The 21,099-nt window shown below is 34.8% G+C and overlaps 2 protein-coding genes across 2 annotated transcripts; both read right to left on the bottom strand.

The window, feature by feature from the left end:
* LOC149138262 (UDP-glucosyltransferase 29-like) lies at positions 1-1,464 on the bottom strand. Its single transcript, XM_089446374.1, has one exon. The coding sequence runs from the start codon at positions 1,462-1,464 to the stop codon at positions 1-3; it is 1,464 nt and encodes a 487-aa protein (XP_089302500.1).
* A 12,615-nt stretch (positions 1,465-14,079) lies between these two features.
* LOC149138261 (UDP-glucosyltransferase 29-like) lies at positions 14,080-15,832 on the bottom strand. Its single transcript, XM_089447961.1, has one exon. The coding sequence runs from the start codon at positions 15,681-15,683 to the stop codon at positions 14,211-14,213; it is 1,473 nt and encodes a 490-aa protein (XP_089304087.1). The 5' UTR covers positions 15,684-15,832; the 3' UTR covers positions 14,080-14,210.
* Positions 15,833-21,099: the final 5,267 nt, after the last annotated feature.

The raw sequence follows: 21,099 nt of genomic DNA, 5'->3' as shown, positions 1-21,099 counted from the left end.
TCAATGACACCCATGTCCGTCCTTAGCGGAGGCCAATGCGAGCAGCTGCTGAACGAATTTATCAACATATCGCTCTTCAGATCCTTTACAGCTTTCCCTATTCAATATCATCTTTCTGAACACATCTCCCATCTGCGATGCCCTCTGCCTCACCTCCTTCCCCTCTTCCGGCGCCATTACTGCCATCACACCTCTGCAAATGTCCTCCCTGTTGGTGCCGCCGTCGGCCCCTCTAACGACCTCCACACCCACTTTCAATTCAGTGACAATCAATCTGGCATTCAATCCCTGATCCCATTGCATCGGCAGAGCGATGAAAGGCAATCCCACGCTCATTCCCTCCATGACAGAGTTCCAACCACAATGCGTCAGAAAAGCGCCAGTCGAAGAATGTGATAAAATCTCTTTCTGTGGCGCCCAGTCAGTCAATACCAACCCTCTGTCCCCAATCCGTTTTTCAAAATCCTCGAGCAATGAAGTCGAGCCGCCGGCAAAATGCAATACTAAAATAAATGGGTGCCCACTCGCTTCCAATCCCATAGCCGCCTCTCGGATCTCTTCACACGAAAGAAAACATTCGGTGCCAAAGGAAGCATACACAACGGAAGAAGCGGCCTTCCTTCCAAGCCATTTCAAGCACTCTGAGTCCAGAGGCCCGGAATTTGATTGCGGAACTAGCGGGCCGACGGGGATGACCGGTTTCCCGGTGATCCGCTGGAAATAGTCGATGAACTTCCCTTCAATCTCGACGCACGATTTTATTGCTATCGCCTGACAACCATCGATACATGTGACTAGCCGATCTGTACCCCTCAGACCATCGCTGTCGTTTCTTGTGTGAAATATGTTGAGGTTAAACTGCGCTTCAAACGGTCGCCATGAGATGGTGGATGAGGGGTAGCCGGGCGGAGGCATCATTAGGTCGTCTGCAGTGATGTGTTCTCCATATTCGGCATTGAGCGGTGAGAGCTGATAACTCGAATACGCTGCGCCGAAGGTGAGGAAGAAGACGGTGGGTATGCCGAGCTTCGTTGCCGCTCGAGGAGTCCAGTATTGAACCAAGTCGAAGACTACCACATCCGGAGCAAGGCGGCGCAGTAGGCTTTCGAAGGGCTTCTCTAAGAGGTGCACTGCGCGGACCAAGAGAGGCCATAGATGGGCCGGCGCGTTGGATGTGCTCTCGATCCCGGCAGGCAACCCTTCCACCGCCGGCAATGGCAGTTCCACCATCTCAACTTTGCCCGGCGAGTTTCGATTTGTGACGATGAAGAGGGGCGCTATCTTGGGAACATTGAGAGGAGTTGTGAGAAAGGAGACTTTGATGCCACGGTGTGCGAGTCTGTTGGCTAGCTCTGCGTATGTAGAAAGATGACCGTGAGCCAGCCATGGAAACATCAGAATGTGGAGATCCCTTGAAAATCTCACATGTGAATAGTTGCAGCAGTCTGCACCGTATAAATCCATGAATCTTTAACGTTGTTTTACTATTAGATCTGGGAGGACCGTTGATGCATCAAAAGATCACAACTTTGCCTTCCTGCTTAATGCGCAGAGGTATCCAAAGGACCAATGAAATGAAATGAAAATGTAATAAACGACGTTTCGTTGGTCATAGATACGTGACACGTAAAGTCAAAGAAGGTTGGCTGGACAAACCCGGAGAAAAAAATTAAGAAAAGTTTCCAAGTTCATGGGTTCGGAAGATTCCACATATTGCAAACAGAAGAAGAAAGATTTTTTTAAGGGAACATTGAAGAATATAGGTTTTTTTTAAAAGAGTTCTCGAAATGACAAACATGCATGAACATGGCCAGGGGTGACGAGGTGCAAGCAGGCGTGGAAATTGACTTATTTTAAGCTTCGGCCCGTTTTTTAGGGTTCGTGAAAATTTGTGAACTTCACGTCTAAAATAAATAACTTCATGAGCTTGTCCACAACTTAGTAATCTATCCAACACTGATCCAAATAAATTTTAAGTAATTAATAAAATTTTCAATATCTAAAGTTTGTATAACAATGTTTAATGATATTTGGTTTAAGTAATTAATAGAATTTTCAGTATCTAAAGTTTGTATAACAATGTTTAATGATATTTGGTAGTTTTCTAGAAACTAAAGTTGAGGATTTTCAATTTTCAAAACAAGAGATTTTTAAAATATTAGATTTATTTATGAATCAAAATTTCAAAATCAACATTTTCGTCAATTTCTCCCCAATTTTGTGCATGATGTTCTGCAAATTGTTTTACCAAATTTTTAAGGTTGGCAACCTTGCTAAATAAGGAACTTCATAACTAAGGAGCTTGTCCATGGCTTAGTAATCTATCTAACACTCATCCAAATAAATTTTAAGTAATTAACTAAAGCCTAGAATTTTCAGTATCTAAAATATGTATAACAGTTTTTAATGCTATTTGGTAGTTTTCTAGAAACGAAAGTTGAGCATTTTAAATTTTCAAAATTAGAGTGGATAAGATGTTCAATACTATTTTGAATCTTCAAAATTGAACTGAATAAAAGGTTTTTAACCAATTTAACTAATTTAACTAAAATATAATCAATTTAATTCAATTTCAAATATCACTAGACATTAAATCTATTTATGTATTTAAGAATATATTTAAAAAATCACTTCGAACCATCATGTTTGGCCATTCCCGTATACTTTGAAATTACATGCTATTGATAGGTCGCAAATTTCATGGTGATAATTTTAAGAAATCATGGTTTGGCTTTTCGATTTCTTTTTTCAAATAAACACCTATAAAAAAACCAAGAAATAATATAGATTTCTTAATTCAAACTTCACTTTAAAAATAAAATTTTTATTTTTTTAAGGATCATGATTTCGCTCTTGGATTTTTTTTTTCAAATGCATATAGGAATTCCTAAATAATAATAATAATAATTTCTTAACTCAAACTTTAAATTATATATATTTTTTTGAAATTAAAAATATAGAAATTATAAATCAAAAATTAAATTGAATTTTAAATCATTCATACATCCTAACCTTATCATACCTGAAATTTATAGGGGCTGAAATTTACCTGAAATTGTGTTGTATTTTTACTTTTATTTAATTAAGTTAAAAAAATGAAAACCAAATATTTGTTTTTTATTTTTAGTCAAGCATCTTATTTTTTTGATCTGGAAATTATGGCAAAACTAGATTGAAAACTAAGTGGTGTCGGTTGTATTTTTATTTTTATTTAATTAAGTTAAAAAAATGAAAAACAAATATTTATTTTAAATTTTAGTCAAACAAATCTTATTTTTTTGGATTTGGAAACTGCAATTAAACTAAAATTTGAATCTATTAGTGAGGGAAGATTGAAAACTTCCATATATAATATACGTATAGACTAGAATGTTAAAAAAAAACATTTCCGGGTTGACAAATGTTTGAACATTTTGTCTTCTATTTTATACATTGTTATAGATGTGTTGCTAATGATAAAACTACATAAAATATTACAGAAAAATGAAAATGTGCATGATTAGAATTTTTTAGAAGAATGAAAAAAGATTCTAAACCATTTTAGAAGAATGAAAAAAGCGGTCTTGATTGATCCCAGCGGTTTTGATGAGAGGAACATGGAGCTAGAAGCAGCCGAACTTTCTTCTTGTATTGGATGACTTGTTAAGTCGCTCGTGATAACTGATTTTTGTTATATTTTATATGGTATTTATACGTTAAATATAATGCTCCTCGTTTGTTCGTGATTTTTTTTATTAATTTTTATTTAGTATATGTTCTAGAAATTAGATATCGAGAGACATATATACTTTCTCTACATCTCTAGTTTTTCTAGTTTTAATATTTTAAGCTACCGTGTGTGACTATTATTAAAAAAAAAAACTTAAACCCAAGTTTGCCATCTTTTCTCATTCTTTAAGATAAGGCGTCTTCCTCTTTTTTTTTCTTAATTTAAAATTATCTTTTTCATTAATAATATATATTTTTTATTTTTATATGCATTTTCTCTATTTTTTAAATTTAAAATTGTCTTTTTAATTAATAATGTATTTTTTTATTTTAATAATATATTCTTTTATTTTTATATGTATTTTCTTTGTTTTTAAGATAATAGTGACTATATTTTGTACCATTTGGATATTTATTTTTATATGCATTTTCTCTCTTCTTTTTTTCAAATTAATAAAATATTTTTTATTAATAAAATATTTTTTTTTTATTTTTATATGTATTTTCTTTGTTTTTAAGATAAAAGTGATTATACTCTGTACCATTGGGTTATAAAAGATAATACTTTTATGACCTAATTAATATTAATATTATATATTTTATGAGGTTTGTAATTTTAGATTACGGTTTTGGCTTTGGAAAAATTTAGACTTATTCATGAAGCCATGGAACTCATCATTCGATCCCTCAACAACAGTCATAACCTCAGCACTAGTTTGGTTGAGATTGCTAAACCTATCCTTGCATCTCTGGAATTTCTCCTCGCTAAAAGTCATTGGAAATGCAATTGGGAAATTTTACTACAGGTGCCCAAAAACAAAGGAATATGCCAGAACCACATATGCAGGCATCTGTGTGGAAATGGACTTCCGCACCGGATTCCCAACTGAAATAAACCTAACAAGTAAAGAGTATGTGTGGAACCATAAACTCGATTATGACAGTGGCTATGAAAGTGTCATCTTTAGATGTCTTTGAGAGAGGCCATCTAGCCAAAAATTGCCCAAAAGTCTCCCAGAAAAATTCTGCTAGAAAGAATCACCACATATCTACATGGTGGGAAGGAGCACAAAAAGAACATTACACTATCATCAAGGAAGAATACTCTCCGGAAAACTCTGAATCGCAAGAAATCGGGCAAGAAAGAAACAACTCTCAATACAATCAGGGGAAAGCCCCGCCCAAGAGCAAAAAAGTGAACTAGACAACCCCTCAAGCATCAATAGTTATGAGGATTCAAATATCGCACAAAATAAATCTTCATTTAACAGTAAAGTAGATCTCCCATACCAAACTTCTTCTTTGAATATCTTCAAAAGCACGAACACAACAGATCCCGAAGCTAAGACACCAATGTCCCAAGAACCAAAAGAGATAAAGGAGATGTAAGATAAAGGAAGTTGGAAGACCGTACAACAAAAAAGAAAAAGAAAAAGAAAGCTACAATGTCCCAAGAACTAGAAGAGATGAAGGAGATGCAAGATAAAGGAAGTTGGAAAACCATATAGGAAAAAAAGAAAGCTACAACACCAATCTCGCCAAGAAAGATGAGAAGCGAATCAATTAAGAACTAATAAAATTATACGTCTGATAGACCAATTTGGTCTCAGTGGACGTTAACCACCACCACCATCATCACCAATAATTAATTTTTTATTATTAAAAATTTAAAAAAATTATTAGCTTTTTTTAAATGTGAAGAAATTGTGATTTTTTTTGTTATTTAAAATGTATTTTTGAATATATAAATTGATTTAATATTTTTAAATTCAAATTTGTGTAATTTATAATGATTGGAAAATTTCTTTTAGACAAAAAGTCAATATTAAACAAATAAGTCAAAAAACTAACTACTTAATCAAAAATTAATTTGAACTTTTAAAAAACATAAAATAAAAATATAAAATGTATTATTAGAAATTAGTATAAAACAATATATTATTTCTAGATTAAAAATTATAAAAAATATACAATTAAAAAAAAATAAAAAAAAATACTAATTGTTAAAAAGCTAGCTATGAACAGGGGTGTGATTACTTGCAAATAGATTCCAAACACCGAATTCTACAGTTTGGAGTTAGACTTACTTTCTTATTGCTTATATTTAAAAAGATCATATATAAAATAGAAACTTTAAAAGACTTTCTAGAACACTCAAATTATATAGATTTCATAACTCAAAATTGTAATTCCAATAAATCTCTACCAAATGCCAATCAAAATTGACCAAAAAAATACATATAAAAGGGTGTAATATAATTTATAGAAGAAAAAATATTTTTTCATGGTAATCTGGTTTACGATTTCAAGCAAGATTGTGATTTTGTATTACTTAATATACATTTTTAGATGCATAAATAGAATCACCAAGGGTGCTTGAATTCTACAAATTAAACAACTTAAACTCAAATTTTGAAAAATATATGTTGGATTTTGGTTAAAATAAACCATAAAAAATGCTCTGGAAAAGTTATTTCGTCTATGAATTCAATTACGCCATTAAAAAACCCAAAACATAAAAACTTTGAATTACTACAAATTAAAATATTATTTTTCCATTACGCTTAGCCCACCCTTTAAATGTAAATAAAACTCTAATAATAATTTATTATTTTTAAACATTTCAAAAATCAATCTAATAAAATTGATTATAATTAAATTTATAAATTAAAATCATTATTTAAATATTTTAGTCCAAAAAACATTAAAGTTATATAAATTATTTATACATTATTTAGAGTTGTTAATGATAAACTATTTTTTGTTCTTGTGTTAAATTATATATTGACCAAATTGTCAAATTATATAAATTTCATGTTAAAAAAATATAAGTTATAAACTTCTTTACAATTATAAACACCAAGAAGGATGCATGATACTCCCTCATTGTCATTATTAAGAAAACCATACAAACATTCTAGAACATGATGGCGCTAGGTGGTTTGATATATCTAGGCATATTTAGGACTCAAGTTGCTCCATCCTCTTTTGGAGCAACACGTTGGTTTTGAGGGGGGAAGTTACATCACTTGTTTTCCCAGTTCATTTTCCTCACTCTCCTTTATTTGTGGTTGTCTCACTGGCTTCATTTTCTACACTTTATATGGGAGTCTAGTCTTTTATAGAGCCTCCTTGGCAATTACTAGAGTGGGTTGTTTAGTTCATTTTTTAGTTGAGTTGTCTTTTAGGAAGTGCTTCACACTATCAAGTAGATTTTTGGGGCGGAACTTTAATAATCCCTTCACTCTCCCTCTCAATTGGAAGGCTCAATTAAGACCTTTAAGTAGGATCTACGTCCCTACTTTGGTTTGCTTAAGAGGGTATGAACATGTCTTGGTTGTCAATTGGTATGTTTTCTAAAAGAAGTATTCCAGTTGTCATGATTGTGCGTGATATAGATCATATCAAGGGATATGCAGGACAATGACCTTTGCATTGACTTCGACCTAGCCCTAAGGGCACTGATAGGCACAATTTTCTTGTAGATGGGCTTGGGCATTGTTCTCCCTGAGAATGCAAAAGGAGGCTTCTTGAGATAATTCATGTGATGTTGCATTCATATCACGATTTGACTAAGGTCAACATTTTGGGCTCCGGTCCCCTTGATCATTTGGTCAATGAGTAAAGTTGATTCACTTATCACAACGGGAGACTTGAGGTAGAGATCACAGATAATTTTGGCACCCAAGAGGAGCTCGTATGCTTCAACTTTATTATTCAAATCACTATCTAGTCCACATTTGTAGGAGCAACTTATTTCCATTTAGGATCAAATATGACTCCCCCTACTCTTTCTCTTCTTGGATTGTGTTTGGAGGCCAAAGAGCGAGGGTTGCTTTTGTTCCTTTAAGAAATATGCGAACTCCCTATCCTTTAGTCTGATATTCCAATTGGTTAGAGTGGGTAGACTTTTCTATGTCTTTAGAGTGTTGTGAGGAGTTTTATCCACAACAAATTTAAACCATAGTGCTTCTTCCACTTGCAGTCATTGTTGGTCAAACCTATTGTTACCTTTGCAGAGAATTGTTTTTGTTAGGCGGCCTGATTCTTTCGCTGTAATCCTCCTTTGCAGGGCCTTTTTGTTTTGGAATATATTTTTTTTTTTATCTAACTAGATCTCCAACAAGTTTGCAGGAATATTGATCCAAAACTACTTTATTAGGTTATTTTTTAGGGAGTAGGTGTAGCTCAAATTCCATTGGGTGAAATAGTCAACTATATTCCTCTCAAAATCTACTTGAATAGGTAGAGGATGATACATGACTTTCCAAAAACTTTGGGAGAATGAACATGAAAGAAACACGTGTTGGGTGGCCTCCTTTACATTCAGACATAGTGGACAAATGGATGGCCCCTAAATGTTGCGTTTTTTGAGGTCGTCGGCAGTTAAGATCTTCCCTCTAAGGAGGGTCTAAATGAAGAGATTCATTTTGGGAAGACTTTTAGATTTCTAGACTAGTTTCTAATATGGCCATGGGGCCTGTGCCTATTGGTCTTCTTGGAGATATTTGCAGGCACTCTTAAACGTTCATATCCCTCCTGTCAAGTTCCATTTAAAACTATCCTAGTGGTTAAAATAGGTATCATTGCACCTTTTAGGTGTTGAAGGAGGAGTCGCCATTGATGTTGAAAATCTATTGGAATGGTGAAAGGTTTCCAGCCTTTCCAAGAGCTATCATTTTGGAGCTAATATGAGAGTTGATCCAGTTCAATAATGCCCTTTCCTACAAGCCAGATCTTGAGATGTTGGATTTCAGGGGTGGAGATCTTGGGCTTGCCATGATGCTTTCATCCCAAATATTGATATCTTGTCCTCCCCCTGGAATCTTGGAAGTGTGGGCTTGAATGTGGGGAAGGGTTTTTTTGCATAATTTCTTGATTTGTGAACCGGGTATGGAAGGGATTTGGGCTTGTAGGAGTTGTTATTGATTGGAACTCATGTATTTCTCTTCTAAGACTTTTTTCCACCATGATAGTCCTTCTTCTATTAGTCTCCAAGTTATTTGCGCCCCCATAGATAAATTCATCAGTCTAGGATGTTTGATGGCAATTCCTCCTCTCATATGGCACTATCACCTTTTTCTAGCTAAGAATGTTGAATTTTTTTATTTTTGTCTTGCCCCCCTACCACAGGAATTTCCTAATGGTGATCTCTATTTTCTTTTGGATGCCAGCTGGGGCTTGCAAGATTGCAAATTGGTAAACGAGGAGAGATAATAGAACAAAATTTAATAGAATGAAGCCACCTACTAGATTGAGGCAATACATTCCCCATTGTTGTCATTTTCTTTTCATTCTATATATGATTTCTTTCCAAATTTCAATTTTAAGCGTTTTCTTGGAGTTAAGCATACCTAGGTATTTGAAGTGAGTCCAGTCCATTTTGCAGGGCACTCCAAATATCTAAGAGATGTGTTGAAGAGTTCAATGGGAGGTATTCCATCCATTTATGTAACTCTTAAGATTATTGGAAAGTTCTCTTGATGCCTCCAAGAATTGGTTCATGGTGGACTTAAATCTTCTCGCCGCTATGGGGGATGCTCCTACTATAAGCATGGTATCATCAATGAATCATGAGTGATTCATGCTTTTTGTTCCTATGTTGTACAAAACTCTTGTGATAAGTGCTCTTTTCCCCTCATGCTCTAGCTTCCTACTAAGAGATTATGCCATAATGGTGTAGAGGAATGGGGAGATTGGACATCCTTTTCTAATCCCCCTAGAGCTTTGAAAAAATTCCCTTGGCCTTCCATTTACAAGAGGAGCTATCCATTTCTTATGGAGCAGGGCTTGATGAAGTCAATGATTTCCCTGACAAAATTAAATTTCTTCATAAAAGAAAAGAGGAAAAATTTTCTAACCCTATCGAAGGCATTGGTCATATCAAGCATGAGGATGAAACCTTGTTGATATCGGGAAAGACTAGATTGGATGGCTTCCTGCACTAAGAGAATATTATCCACTATCTACTTGTTTTTTATGAACCCACCATGGTTTTAAGAAATCAACTCGGGGAGAATAATATTTAGACAATTTGCAAGGATCTTGGTTATGACGTTATACGAGGAATTACATAAAGAGATGGGGAAAAAGCAATTGAGAGAAGAAGGCCTAGATTCTTTAGGTATCATGGCAAGAAGGGTGGAATTGGTATTAACTCCAATTTTACACTTGATTTGGCTCCATTGAATCACCTTGAGTTAATACTTTTCAATGAACTCCCAGTATGTGCATGTGCAGTCGAAGGCTATTGAAAATCCATCAAGTCTCGGTGCTTTGCCTCGATGCATGCTCTAAATGGCTCTTTGTAGTTCCTCTTTGTCCATTGGCTTAGTCAAGGCTGCATTTTCCTCCTTTGTTACCATTTTAGGTATTGTTCTAAGGATGTCTTTGTAGTTGTCTAGTTCTAAGTATGCAAGCCCAGAATGTGGAATTAGTAGAATTTGAATTGGTCAAGTAACAAATAATGCCTTGCAAGATGTTGTCATATATCAATAATTACATGTTTCAAATGATTTTTCACATGAAAATACATAGCACAACTTATGGATTACCATGCACAAAATATAAATAAAGATGTTATGTGAATTGCTTGGATATGGTTTTTAAGTATCCGGAAATCAAGGAAAGATGCTTCATTTTTAGATAATACCCTAGTAATGTTAGATTTTCAATAGCAACTAAATTTGATGTCGATTCATGTGAGGAGTTTAGATTTTTTACTCGTTATGGACAAATTATATGAAACAAAATTTGGGTACCCAAAATGTGGAATTGGTAGAAATTGAATTGGTCAATTAATAAATAATGTGCCTTGCAAGATGTTGTCATATATCTATAATTCCATGTTTCAAATATTTTTTCTTGTGAAAATATACAACAAAACTTATGGATTACGATGCACAAAGAGAAATAAATATGTTATGTGAATGGCTTGGATATTATTTTTAAGTTTTGAGAAATCCAGGAAAGATGCTCCATTTTTAGATAATGCCCTCTTAATGTTAGATTTTCAACAGCAACTAAATTTGATGTCAATTCATTTGGGGAAGTTATATCTCTTTACTCAATTTAACCATTTTTATTATAAACAATAACCTTTCTCCTTAAATATTATTATAAAAAGAGCACATAATATTGATATCAATTATTCTAAATATTTATTTTTAAAAATGTTCAAAACTAAATGGAAAAAATGTACTCAATATTTTAATTTAAAATAAAATACGCGTTGCACTTGCAACAAAAAAAACAACAGGGCACTATATCGATTATCAAAAAAAGTAATTATGTCAAAGTTATCAATAAATTGAACTAAAAAAACAAAAACAAAAAAGGTAAAGGCCATGGTGGCCCATTACATTACATTTCTACAAACTTATATTCTCTTCCAAAGATGATTCGTCTGGTAACGAATTCTTTTATAACCAGCTTATTGAGATCCAATTACATGGCATTTTCACAAAGAGAGTTAGCAACACAGATGCGTTCTCAAAAAAAAACCATGACTAAAATTGATTTGATGGAACTCGTTTGGTATCAGTTTGTCGTGAATGTGATTGTTCATCCATTGGACAAATGAGCTACGAATAATTGAAAACCTGTAAGTAAATAACCCTTTTTCCGTTGCACACTTAAAACTTTAAACTCTTTTTGATTGTTTGATCCTTGTCCCGAGATTGCTTTTACGACCCAAAAAGAAAAATAGTTCGAAACATGCAAAAAACAAGTCTTATACCCACTCATGCAATCATGTTCTAGATAGGCGCCATTGCAATAACTCGAAGGAACATTCTCGTTGATGCTTGCCATGTTTATAAAAAAATAATTCAAGGGATGCGAGGGAAAGCAAGGCCAAGGCCTGATTGATGTGATGATTTGAATGAAGGATATCGTTTTCAAATGTTATATTTGAAAAGATTAGTGATGCGAGGGAAAGCAAGGCCAAGGCCATTGATTGATGTGATGATTTGAATGAATGATATCGTTTATATTGGAAAAGATTAGTGATGTGAGGGAAAGCAAGGCCAAGGCCATTAATTGATGTGATGATTTGAATGAAGGATATCGTTTATATTTGAAAAGATTAGTGATGTGAGGGAAAGCAAGGCCAAGGCCATTGATTGATGTGATGATTTGAATGAAGGATATCGTTTATATTTGAAAATATTAGTGTTATAAACCAGCGAAAGTTCCTCGTAAATTAAAATACATAAAGTTTGTCAATCTTCAATCAAGATTACAAGATACCATTCAAGATTCAAGATATTCGATATATGGTTTAATCTCTAAAGAAAAAATATTAAAACAACCCAAATAATAAGCACAAAATATATGGTTTTTAAGTTTTGGGAAATCTAGGAAACATGCCCTATTTTTAGATAATACTCTCAAATACTTCTTTCAGAAAACATACCAATTGACAACCAATCATGACAACCAAGACAGGTTCATACTTTCTCAAGTAAACCAAAGTAGGGACATAGAGCCTACTTAAAGGTCTTAATGGATTATTAAAGTTCCGCCCCAAAAATCTACTTGATAGTGTGAAGCACTACCTAAAAGACAAATCAACTGAAAAATGAACTAAGCAACTCGCTTTAGTAATTGCCAAGGAGGCTCTATGAAATACTAGACTTCACTCTCCCATATCAAGTGTAGAAAATCACTCTAGTAATTCCAAGTAGGCTCTATGAAATACTAGACTTGACTCTCCCATATCAAGTGTAATAGAAAGACTAGACTTGACTCTCCCATATCAAGTGTAGAAAATGAAGCCACTAAGACAACCACAAATAAAAGAGAGTGAGGAAAATGAACTAGGAAAGCAAGTGATGTAACTTCCCCCCTCAAAACCAATGTGTTGCTCCAAAAGAGGATGGAGCAACTCTAGTCGATAAATGGAAAAAATATCTCTAAATATGCTCAGGTATATGAAACTACCTAGCCCCATTATGTCCTAGAATGTTTGTATGGTTTTCTTAACAATGACAATGAGGGAGTATCATGCATCTTTCTTAGTGTTTATAATTGTAAGGAAGTTTCTGACTTTATTTTTTTTAACATGAACTTTAAATAATTTGACAATTTGGTCAATATATAATTTACCACAAGAGTAGAAAATCGTTTATTATTAACAATTTTAAATAATGTATAAATAATTTATATAACTTTAATGTTTGTTTGGACTAAAATATTTAAAATAATGATTTTAATTTATAAATTTAATTATAATCTATTTTATTAAATTGATTTTTGAAATGTTTAAAAATAATAAACTATTATTAGAATTTTATTTACATTTAAAAAGTGGGCTAAGAGTGAAAAGTAATATTTTAATTTGTAGTAATTTCAATTTTTTATGTTTTGGTTTTTTAATGGCATAATTGAATTGATAGACCAAATGGCCTTTTTAGAGCATTTTTTATGATTAATTTTAATCAAAATCCAACATATATTTTTCAAATTTTGAGTTTAAGTTGTTTGATTTGTAGAATTTAAGTGCCTTTGCTGAATTTGTTTATGCATCCAAAAATATATTTTAAATAATACAAAATCACAATCTTGCTTGAAATTGTTGCTTGAAATTGTAAACTAGATTATCATGAAAAGATACTTTTTCTTCTATAAAGTTATTAAACCCTTTTATATGTGTATTTTTTGGATCAATTTTGATTATCATTTGGTAGAGATTTTTGAAATTACAATTTTGAATTAAGAAATCTATATAATTTGAGTGTTCTAAAAAAACCTTTTAAAAGTTTCTATTTATATATATGACTTTTTTAAATATAAGCAATAAAATGTAAATCTCTTCACCAACTCCGAAACTTAAAAAATAATATATGTTCCAGAAATTGGATTATTTTATCGAAGTCCATAAGGTCACCAACTCTCGAAACTTAAAAAAATATATATGTTCTAGAAATTGGATTATTTTATCGAAGTCCATAAGGCATCTATGGCAGGCAGGTAGCTGTTGCCATCCAACCGACGCATCAAAATCTCATTTTCTGACAACTTCGCTGAAGATGAAGCCAACAGTGACCCTTCTTTTGGGCAAATCACATCTGGGTGGGGGAGGTCCAGCTAGTGGAACTGCCATGGATTGTCGCCGACGGATTCCACCGCCGACTGTCGACCCCATATGTCGCACGAAAAATCTGATTATCATTTATTTAAAATCAATCAATCAATTTTTTCAAAACCAGTGAATCATTTTTAGGCAAATTGCCACCGCCTAGTTATCCAGATTCCTTACACACAACTCACTTACAAAATATTAAATTAGTAATTCAACCAATTTATTTCAAATTCCAAATCAGCCGATAGCACGAAAAAAAATCCAACAAAATTCGATTTAACGCGATATAGCAATCAAACGCAGGAATTTCAAATAAAAATTATCCCCAGTTATAGTTATTAAAAAAGAGTACATGCATATCGGCTCCTGAATATAGTTATTAAAAAAGAGTACACACATATCTGCTCCTGGATTCCATTCAATGGCAACCATGTCCGCTCGTTGCCGTGGCCAGTGCAAGAAGCTGCTGAGCGAATTTATCAACATATCGCTCTTCAGATCCCTTACAGCTTTCCCTATTCAATATCATCTTTCTGAACACATCTCCCATCTGCGATGCCCTCTGCCTCACCTCCTTCCCCTCTTCCGGCGCCATTACTGCCCTCACACCTCTGCAAATGTCCTCCCTGCTGGCTCCGCCATCGGCCCCTCTAGCGACCTCCACACCCACTTTCAATTCAGTGACAATCAATCTGGCATTCAACCCCTGATCCCATTGCATCGGCAGAGCGATGAGAGGCAATCCCACGCTCATTCCCTCCATGACAGAGCTCCAACCACAATGCGTCAGAAAAGCGCCGGTCGAAGAATGTGATAAAATCTCTTTCTGTGGCGCCCAGTCAGTCAATACCAACCCTCTGTCCCCAATCCGTTCTCCAAAATCCTCGGGCAATGAAGTCGAGCCGTCGGCATGGCCGCGGGCAAAATGCAATACTAAAATAAATGGATGCCCACTCGCTTCCAATCCCATAGCCACCTCTCGGATCTCTTCACTCGAAAGAAAACATTCGGTGCCGAAGGAAGCATACACAACGGAAGAAGCGGCCTTCCTTCCAAGCCATTTCAAGCACTCGGAGTCCAGAGGCCCGGCATTTGATTGCAGAAGCGTACCTACGGGAATGACCGGTTTCCCGGTGACCCGCTGGAAATAGTCGATGAACTTCCCTTCAAACTCGTAGCACGATTTTACTGCAATAGCCTGACAGCCATTGATACATGCGACTATCCGATCTATACCTCTCAAACCATCGGTGTAGTCTCTCATGTGAAATATCTTGAGCGTAAACTGCGCTTCAAACCGCCGCCATGAGATGGTGGATGAGGGGTAGCCCGGCGGAGGAATCATCAGGTCGTCTGCAGTGACGTGTTCTCCATATTCGGCGTTAAGCGGTGAGAGCTGATAACTCGAATACGCCGCACCGAAGATAATGAAGAAGACGGTGGGTATGCCGAGCTTCGTTGCCACTCGGGGAGTCCAGTATTGAACCAAGTCGAAGACTACCACATCTGGAGAAAGGCAGCGCAGTAGGTTTTCGAATGGCTTCTCTAAGAGGTGCACGGCGCGGAGTAAGAGAGGCCATAGATGGGCCGGAGTGTCGGACGTGCACTCGATCCCGGGAGGCAATCCTTCCACCGCTGGCAATGGCAGTTCCACCATCTCAACTTTGGCCCGCGAGTTTCGATTTGTGACGATGAAAAGCGGCTCTATCTTGGGAACATTGAGAGGAGTTGTGAGAAAGGAGACTTTGATGCCGCGTTCTGCGAGTCCTTTGGCTAGCTCTGCGTATGTAGAAAGATGGCCGCGAGCCAGCCATGGAAACATTAGAACGTGAAGTATTTTTGAAGATCTCTCATTTGAATCGTGGCAGCAACTTGAACTGTATAAATCCATTAATCTTGCTTTGTTGTTCGCTCTGATATCTATCAGAGGAGAGTGAATGAATGAAAGTTTAACGACACTTAAACCGATATACCGTCAAAGAAAGTTGGCTGGACAAGCACTGGCAAAAAAAAAATAAAGAAATGTGTTCACATTCCCAGAATGAAAACCACGTTGATCGTAGTTCAATGGTGGAAATATGTCCACGTTCTTTGAAACAAAACCACGTTGGTCATAGTTAAATGGTAGATAGTCTGGTTTTGGTTGTTTTGTGTGGCAAAAAAATAATAAAACAAAGATAATGAGACATGTGTAGGCGAAGATAGTTAAATGGTGGACCCCCTGGTTTTGGTAGTTGGTTTTATGAAATATACAATAAATAAATAATGAAAAATTAATGAAATAGGTGTACGCGAAGCGAAAGATAAGACATGGCCAGGATATTGAAAAAGATATGTTTTTTGAAAAAGTAATACACTATTGAAAAAATACGTTTTTTGAAAAAGTAATAGAGCCTAGAAACATCATCAAGTTATAAATATCTATTATTTTTCCTTTTAGGTATTAATTAATTTATGGTAAAAATGTTGTTATAAATATTAGAGTGGTAGTTAGTGATGGTAAATGAGCATTAAGGTATGTGTTGATCTAAACGAATAGAGTAGCAACAAGGTATATTTATGTTTGATGGTAAGGTAGGTTGTAGTGATCTAGATTTATGAATGAACAAAATAAAATAAAGATGTGAATAGAAACACAAAGATATAATGAAATCATAACTTCAATTCAATTATAACATATTATTGAAAATTGTTACATGTAGAATGGAAATAAACTAGCTCAGGCGATGGTAGTTTATCTTTGAGAAGAGATGTGATAGCTACATGCCTTTTGAACTGTGTTACAACGAGGCTCGATGGCTTTTTTATCATGAAGAAACAATGAGAAATCTAAACATCCAAAAACCTAACCCTGGGAGATTAAGCGGCAAAAGCTTGTGGGCTTCATTGGGGTTAGTTGGACCGTCAACTTCCTGTTGTCGTAACTTTGGCACATGAAAATCCTTTAACTATCATAATACCTAGTTCCAAAGATCTCTAAGAGGAGGTCGAGAACAAGCTAATAAATTGATCTTGCAATTTTCTAATGTCTCTCATTTCCCAAAAAATGTCTTCTTGGCCCTCAAAATGGCTCCGGAAATTAAAGACTCGAAAACTACCAAAAATAGTAAGTTGTGCTACAATTAAGGAAACTGAAAAGAAACTATGGTGGAGGTCCAAGTGGAATAGGCGAGTGGCCACCAATACCCACCTAGATCATGCAGAGGGTATGTTGATCAAAGATGAAAGAGTTGAGCTTGCGATGCTTGACAAAAGTGTGACCTAGTTGAATGGAGATGTTGATGAGCTTATGACAGAGGTTCGTTTGCTTATGTTGTTGTATGCATATGATAGTTGAGTTGAAATCTTGTGATGCAAGACAAAAACAAAGGCATGATGCAAGTATTGGGTGTGTGTTATATTCTTTCTACAAGTGTGACCTAGTTGAATGGAGATGTTGATGAGCTTATGACAGAGGTTCGTTTGCTTATGTTGTTGTATGCATATGATAGTTGAGTTGAAATCTTGTGATGCAAGACAAAAACAAAGGCATAATGCAAGTATTGGGTGTGTGTTATATTCTTTCCACGACTCGCCTCACGCGTTGTATGTTGTGTTGAGTGCAACGAGGACGGTAGCCCCTACACGAGATTGCCTCGAGAAATTATTTTTTATGCGAACCCAATAATACTTCGGCGGACCCAAAGATAGGGGCCAATCTACCCATAGTTTTGTTCATGGGTAACGCACCAAACAACTCGAAGTCCTCAAGCCCATGCCTTTGCCCTTGTCTGTGATGTTTTTGACCTGAAATGTCGATAGGAGATAGAACGAGATAGAACGTCGAACCTCCAAAACAATCTCCCTTGATTATCGTGTCGACCTTAGGACACAATTAGTAGACTTGACTTACAATCAACACAACAGGAATTAAGCCAGAGACAATATGCGAATTCAGATATTCTTGCCATGAACGAGATCTCTTCAATGCTTATTAAAAAAAAAAAAAATTGGCTCCATGGACCATGTGGACCCTAGCACTAGTGTCACGTGCCTTTACACTAGGATGAGACAAAAATGGTCGTGTCCCGCTTAATAACCGTATCAAATTGGACTAGTGGAAGCCACAATCTAGTGAGTTCATCCCATACCGCTACAGCTGGAACCTTCCAGACATTTCGAACCCATGACCCACGATGCTTGTATTCTTCCAAAAGTTTTAGGGATTTGGGATTTTTAAGAAGTAGACTGGTTCAAGAGCGCCTCACCCAACCTACCAGAGCTATAGTAGTTTAAGGTCGCGCCCCCCTAACCATTAATTTCTCTGCAATTCTAGGTGTTGGGTCTATTGTTTGGCATTGTGTTGCTCCCTAATTAACAGATAGAAATTCGAGAAAGGCTTATCGTGACACAGATAGATGAAAAGCATGATTCTGATGCAAGCCACGGAAGGATTTGGGCACCAGATGCTGTAGCATGGGATTGATTTGAAGCTAGCAAAAGAGAGGTGAAAGTAGCTGCCTTGGTGAAATCTTCCTGGTTCTTCCCGGTTCAGCGTTATTTTTCTTCCCTTTCCTCCATAGCCGTAGTGGTACACCTAATGGTTCCTTCACTGATCCATTATGTGAAAGAGCACCGGTTGGTTCAAAACCGATGGGATGATGATTAGTAGGAAGAAGAGTGGGATATTGATTATGCTCAACAGAACCGCCCTGAAAGGGGACTTGGAGCACATGAGAGGGAGAGATTCGTGCATTCTGCGGAATATTTTTATGGTTTTTCAACCATAAAACTAGCACAATACTACAATAGTGAATTATCAAAAGGTTCGTTACCAAAAGATTCGTATTTGATATGGATACCTTATGGATACAACTGCAAAAGTTTATTCAAATTCTAACTAATTGTCCTGGTAGAGCTATACCAAACTGCAAGATGGAAGTCGAACTATAGGATGGACTAGGGCTTTAATGATCATAAGCATTCATCATTCGACCATATGTTTGTGAAATGACTTGGGCTTCAATGATGAAAGGACTCAGCGTTCAACCATTGTTTGTAAAATCTACAAAACTGCAAAAGTAGAATGAAGCCCGACTCCAAAACTGTGATATAGGGTTTTCTAAAGCAAACAGGAAGCCACTTCGTAGAGCAGGAAGAATCCGCATGTACCAGGCTCAGAATATTGGATTGTGGCCAGATCGGTGAAGCCCCGTGTCCGGGGATTAGAAGATCTGGATTGCCCTCCACTGCTTGTACTCACTGCCATTTAATTTTAGCAAAATAATGCAACAACAAGGTTAACATTAATCAAGAATGACCGGAATTCTCTTATTCATATGCTTTTTAAACTAAACTTATAAGTCAAAAAACTAACTACTTAATCAAAAAATAATTTGAACTTTTAAAAAACATAAAATAAAAATATAAAATGTATTATTAGAAATCACTATAAAACAATATATTATCAAAATATATTATTTGTAGATTAAAAATTATAAAAAATACACAATTTTTTTTTAAATATTACTAATAAAAAAAACCACAAAACAACTAGTTGTTAAAAAGTTAGCTATCAACGTGGGTGGGATTACTTGCAAATGGATTCCAAACACCAAAATTCTAGAGTTCGAAGTTGGTGATGAGACTTACTTTCTTATTGCTTATATTTAAAAAGTCATATATAAATAGAAACTTTAAAAGACTTTCTAGAACACTCAAATTATATCCAAAATTGTAATTCCAATAAATCTCTACCAAATGTCAATCAAAATTGACAAAAAAAAATACATATATAAAAGGGTTTAATATAATTTATAGAAAAAAAAATATTTTTTCATGGTAATCTAGTTTACAATTTCAAGCAAGATTGTGATTTTTTATTACTTGAAATACATTTTTGGATGCATAAATAGATTCAACAGGGGCACTTGAATTCTACAAATTAAACTCAAAGTTTGAAAAATATATGTTGGATTTTGGTTAAAATTAACCGTAAAAAATGCTCTGGAAATGTCATTTCGTCTATAAATTCAATTACACCTTTAAAAAAACCAAACCATAAAAACTTTAAATTACTACAAATTAAAATATTACTTTTCAATTAGGCTTACCCACCTTTTAAATGTAAATAAAATTCTAATAATAATTTATTATTTTTAACATTTCAAAAATTAATTTAATAAAATGGATTATAATTAAATTTATAAATTAAAATCATTATTTTAAATATTTCAGTCCAAAAAAACATTAAAGTTAGATAAATTATTTATACATTATTTAGAAAGTTATATAAATTATTTATACATTATTTAGAATTGTTAATAATAAACGATTTTTTGTTCTTGTGGTAAATTATATATTGACCAAATTGCAAATTATTGCAAATTGACAAAAATGTGAGTTTGAAACCTGCAAAAAAAAACAAGTCTGCCCACTCATGCGCCAGATAGGCGCCATTGCAATAACTCAAAGGAACATTCTTGTTGATGCTTGCCATGTTTATTAAAAAAACTAATTAAGGGGATGTGAGGGAAAGCAAGGCCGAGGCCAAGGCCATTGATTGATGTGATGATTTGAATGAAGGATATCGTTTATATTTGAAAAGATTAGTGTTCCCGGTAAATTAAAGTTTTTTAGATAGACTTTTTTAGATTTTAGAATATTCTTTTAGATTAGAACATTCTCAGAATTAACATTGGATAACAAATAAAAAATAAGAATGACTGAGATTATCAGGTTGGAAATTCAGCAAATCCACAAGTAAAAAGCAGGGGAATAACGGTTTTCTGAGTGTGACCAATTGACTAAGACACCGGCAACGGTCAAAACCCACGGTACCCTGGAGCAATTTTCATGACCTAGGCAACCTGGGAGTAATTTCCATGACCTAAGTGGGTGGACACGTGTGGGGCACCGATCGTAAGAAAGTCTGATGCTCTGGCCAGTTCTGACCGATACGTATTCTCATGGAATCTTTCTAATACCATATACCATTTTGCATGATGTACATTTAACTATTTGCATGCAATTTTTTTTTTAAACGCCAGTCTTTGTCAAATCATCTCACCATTTTTTATAAATACCTAAGTCAATTATATAATCTCCTCATTGTAATACACATTATTTATCCACCCTGAATAGTCGTTTTCATTATGACTTGATGATTAGCTGTATACATAGGAATTCTGTCGAGTTGGTAAAAGAAAATAATTACCAATTCTTTCATTTTTTTCCCAATCATTTCTAAAATTTACTCTCATTTATGACACGGCGTTTCTAATTTATTTTAGATATAATTAAAAATAACGTCAATACTATACCACCAC

This window comes from Pinus tabuliformis, chromosome X (genome assembly GCF_031772625.1).
Source record: "Pinus tabuliformis cultivar Carrire ecotype Pingquan chromosome X, CPIR1, whole genome shotgun sequence".
Taxonomy (NCBI): domain Eukaryota; kingdom Viridiplantae; phylum Streptophyta; class Pinopsida; order Pinales; family Pinaceae; genus Pinus; species Pinus tabuliformis.
This window is presented reverse-complemented; position numbering and strand designations above follow the sequence as displayed.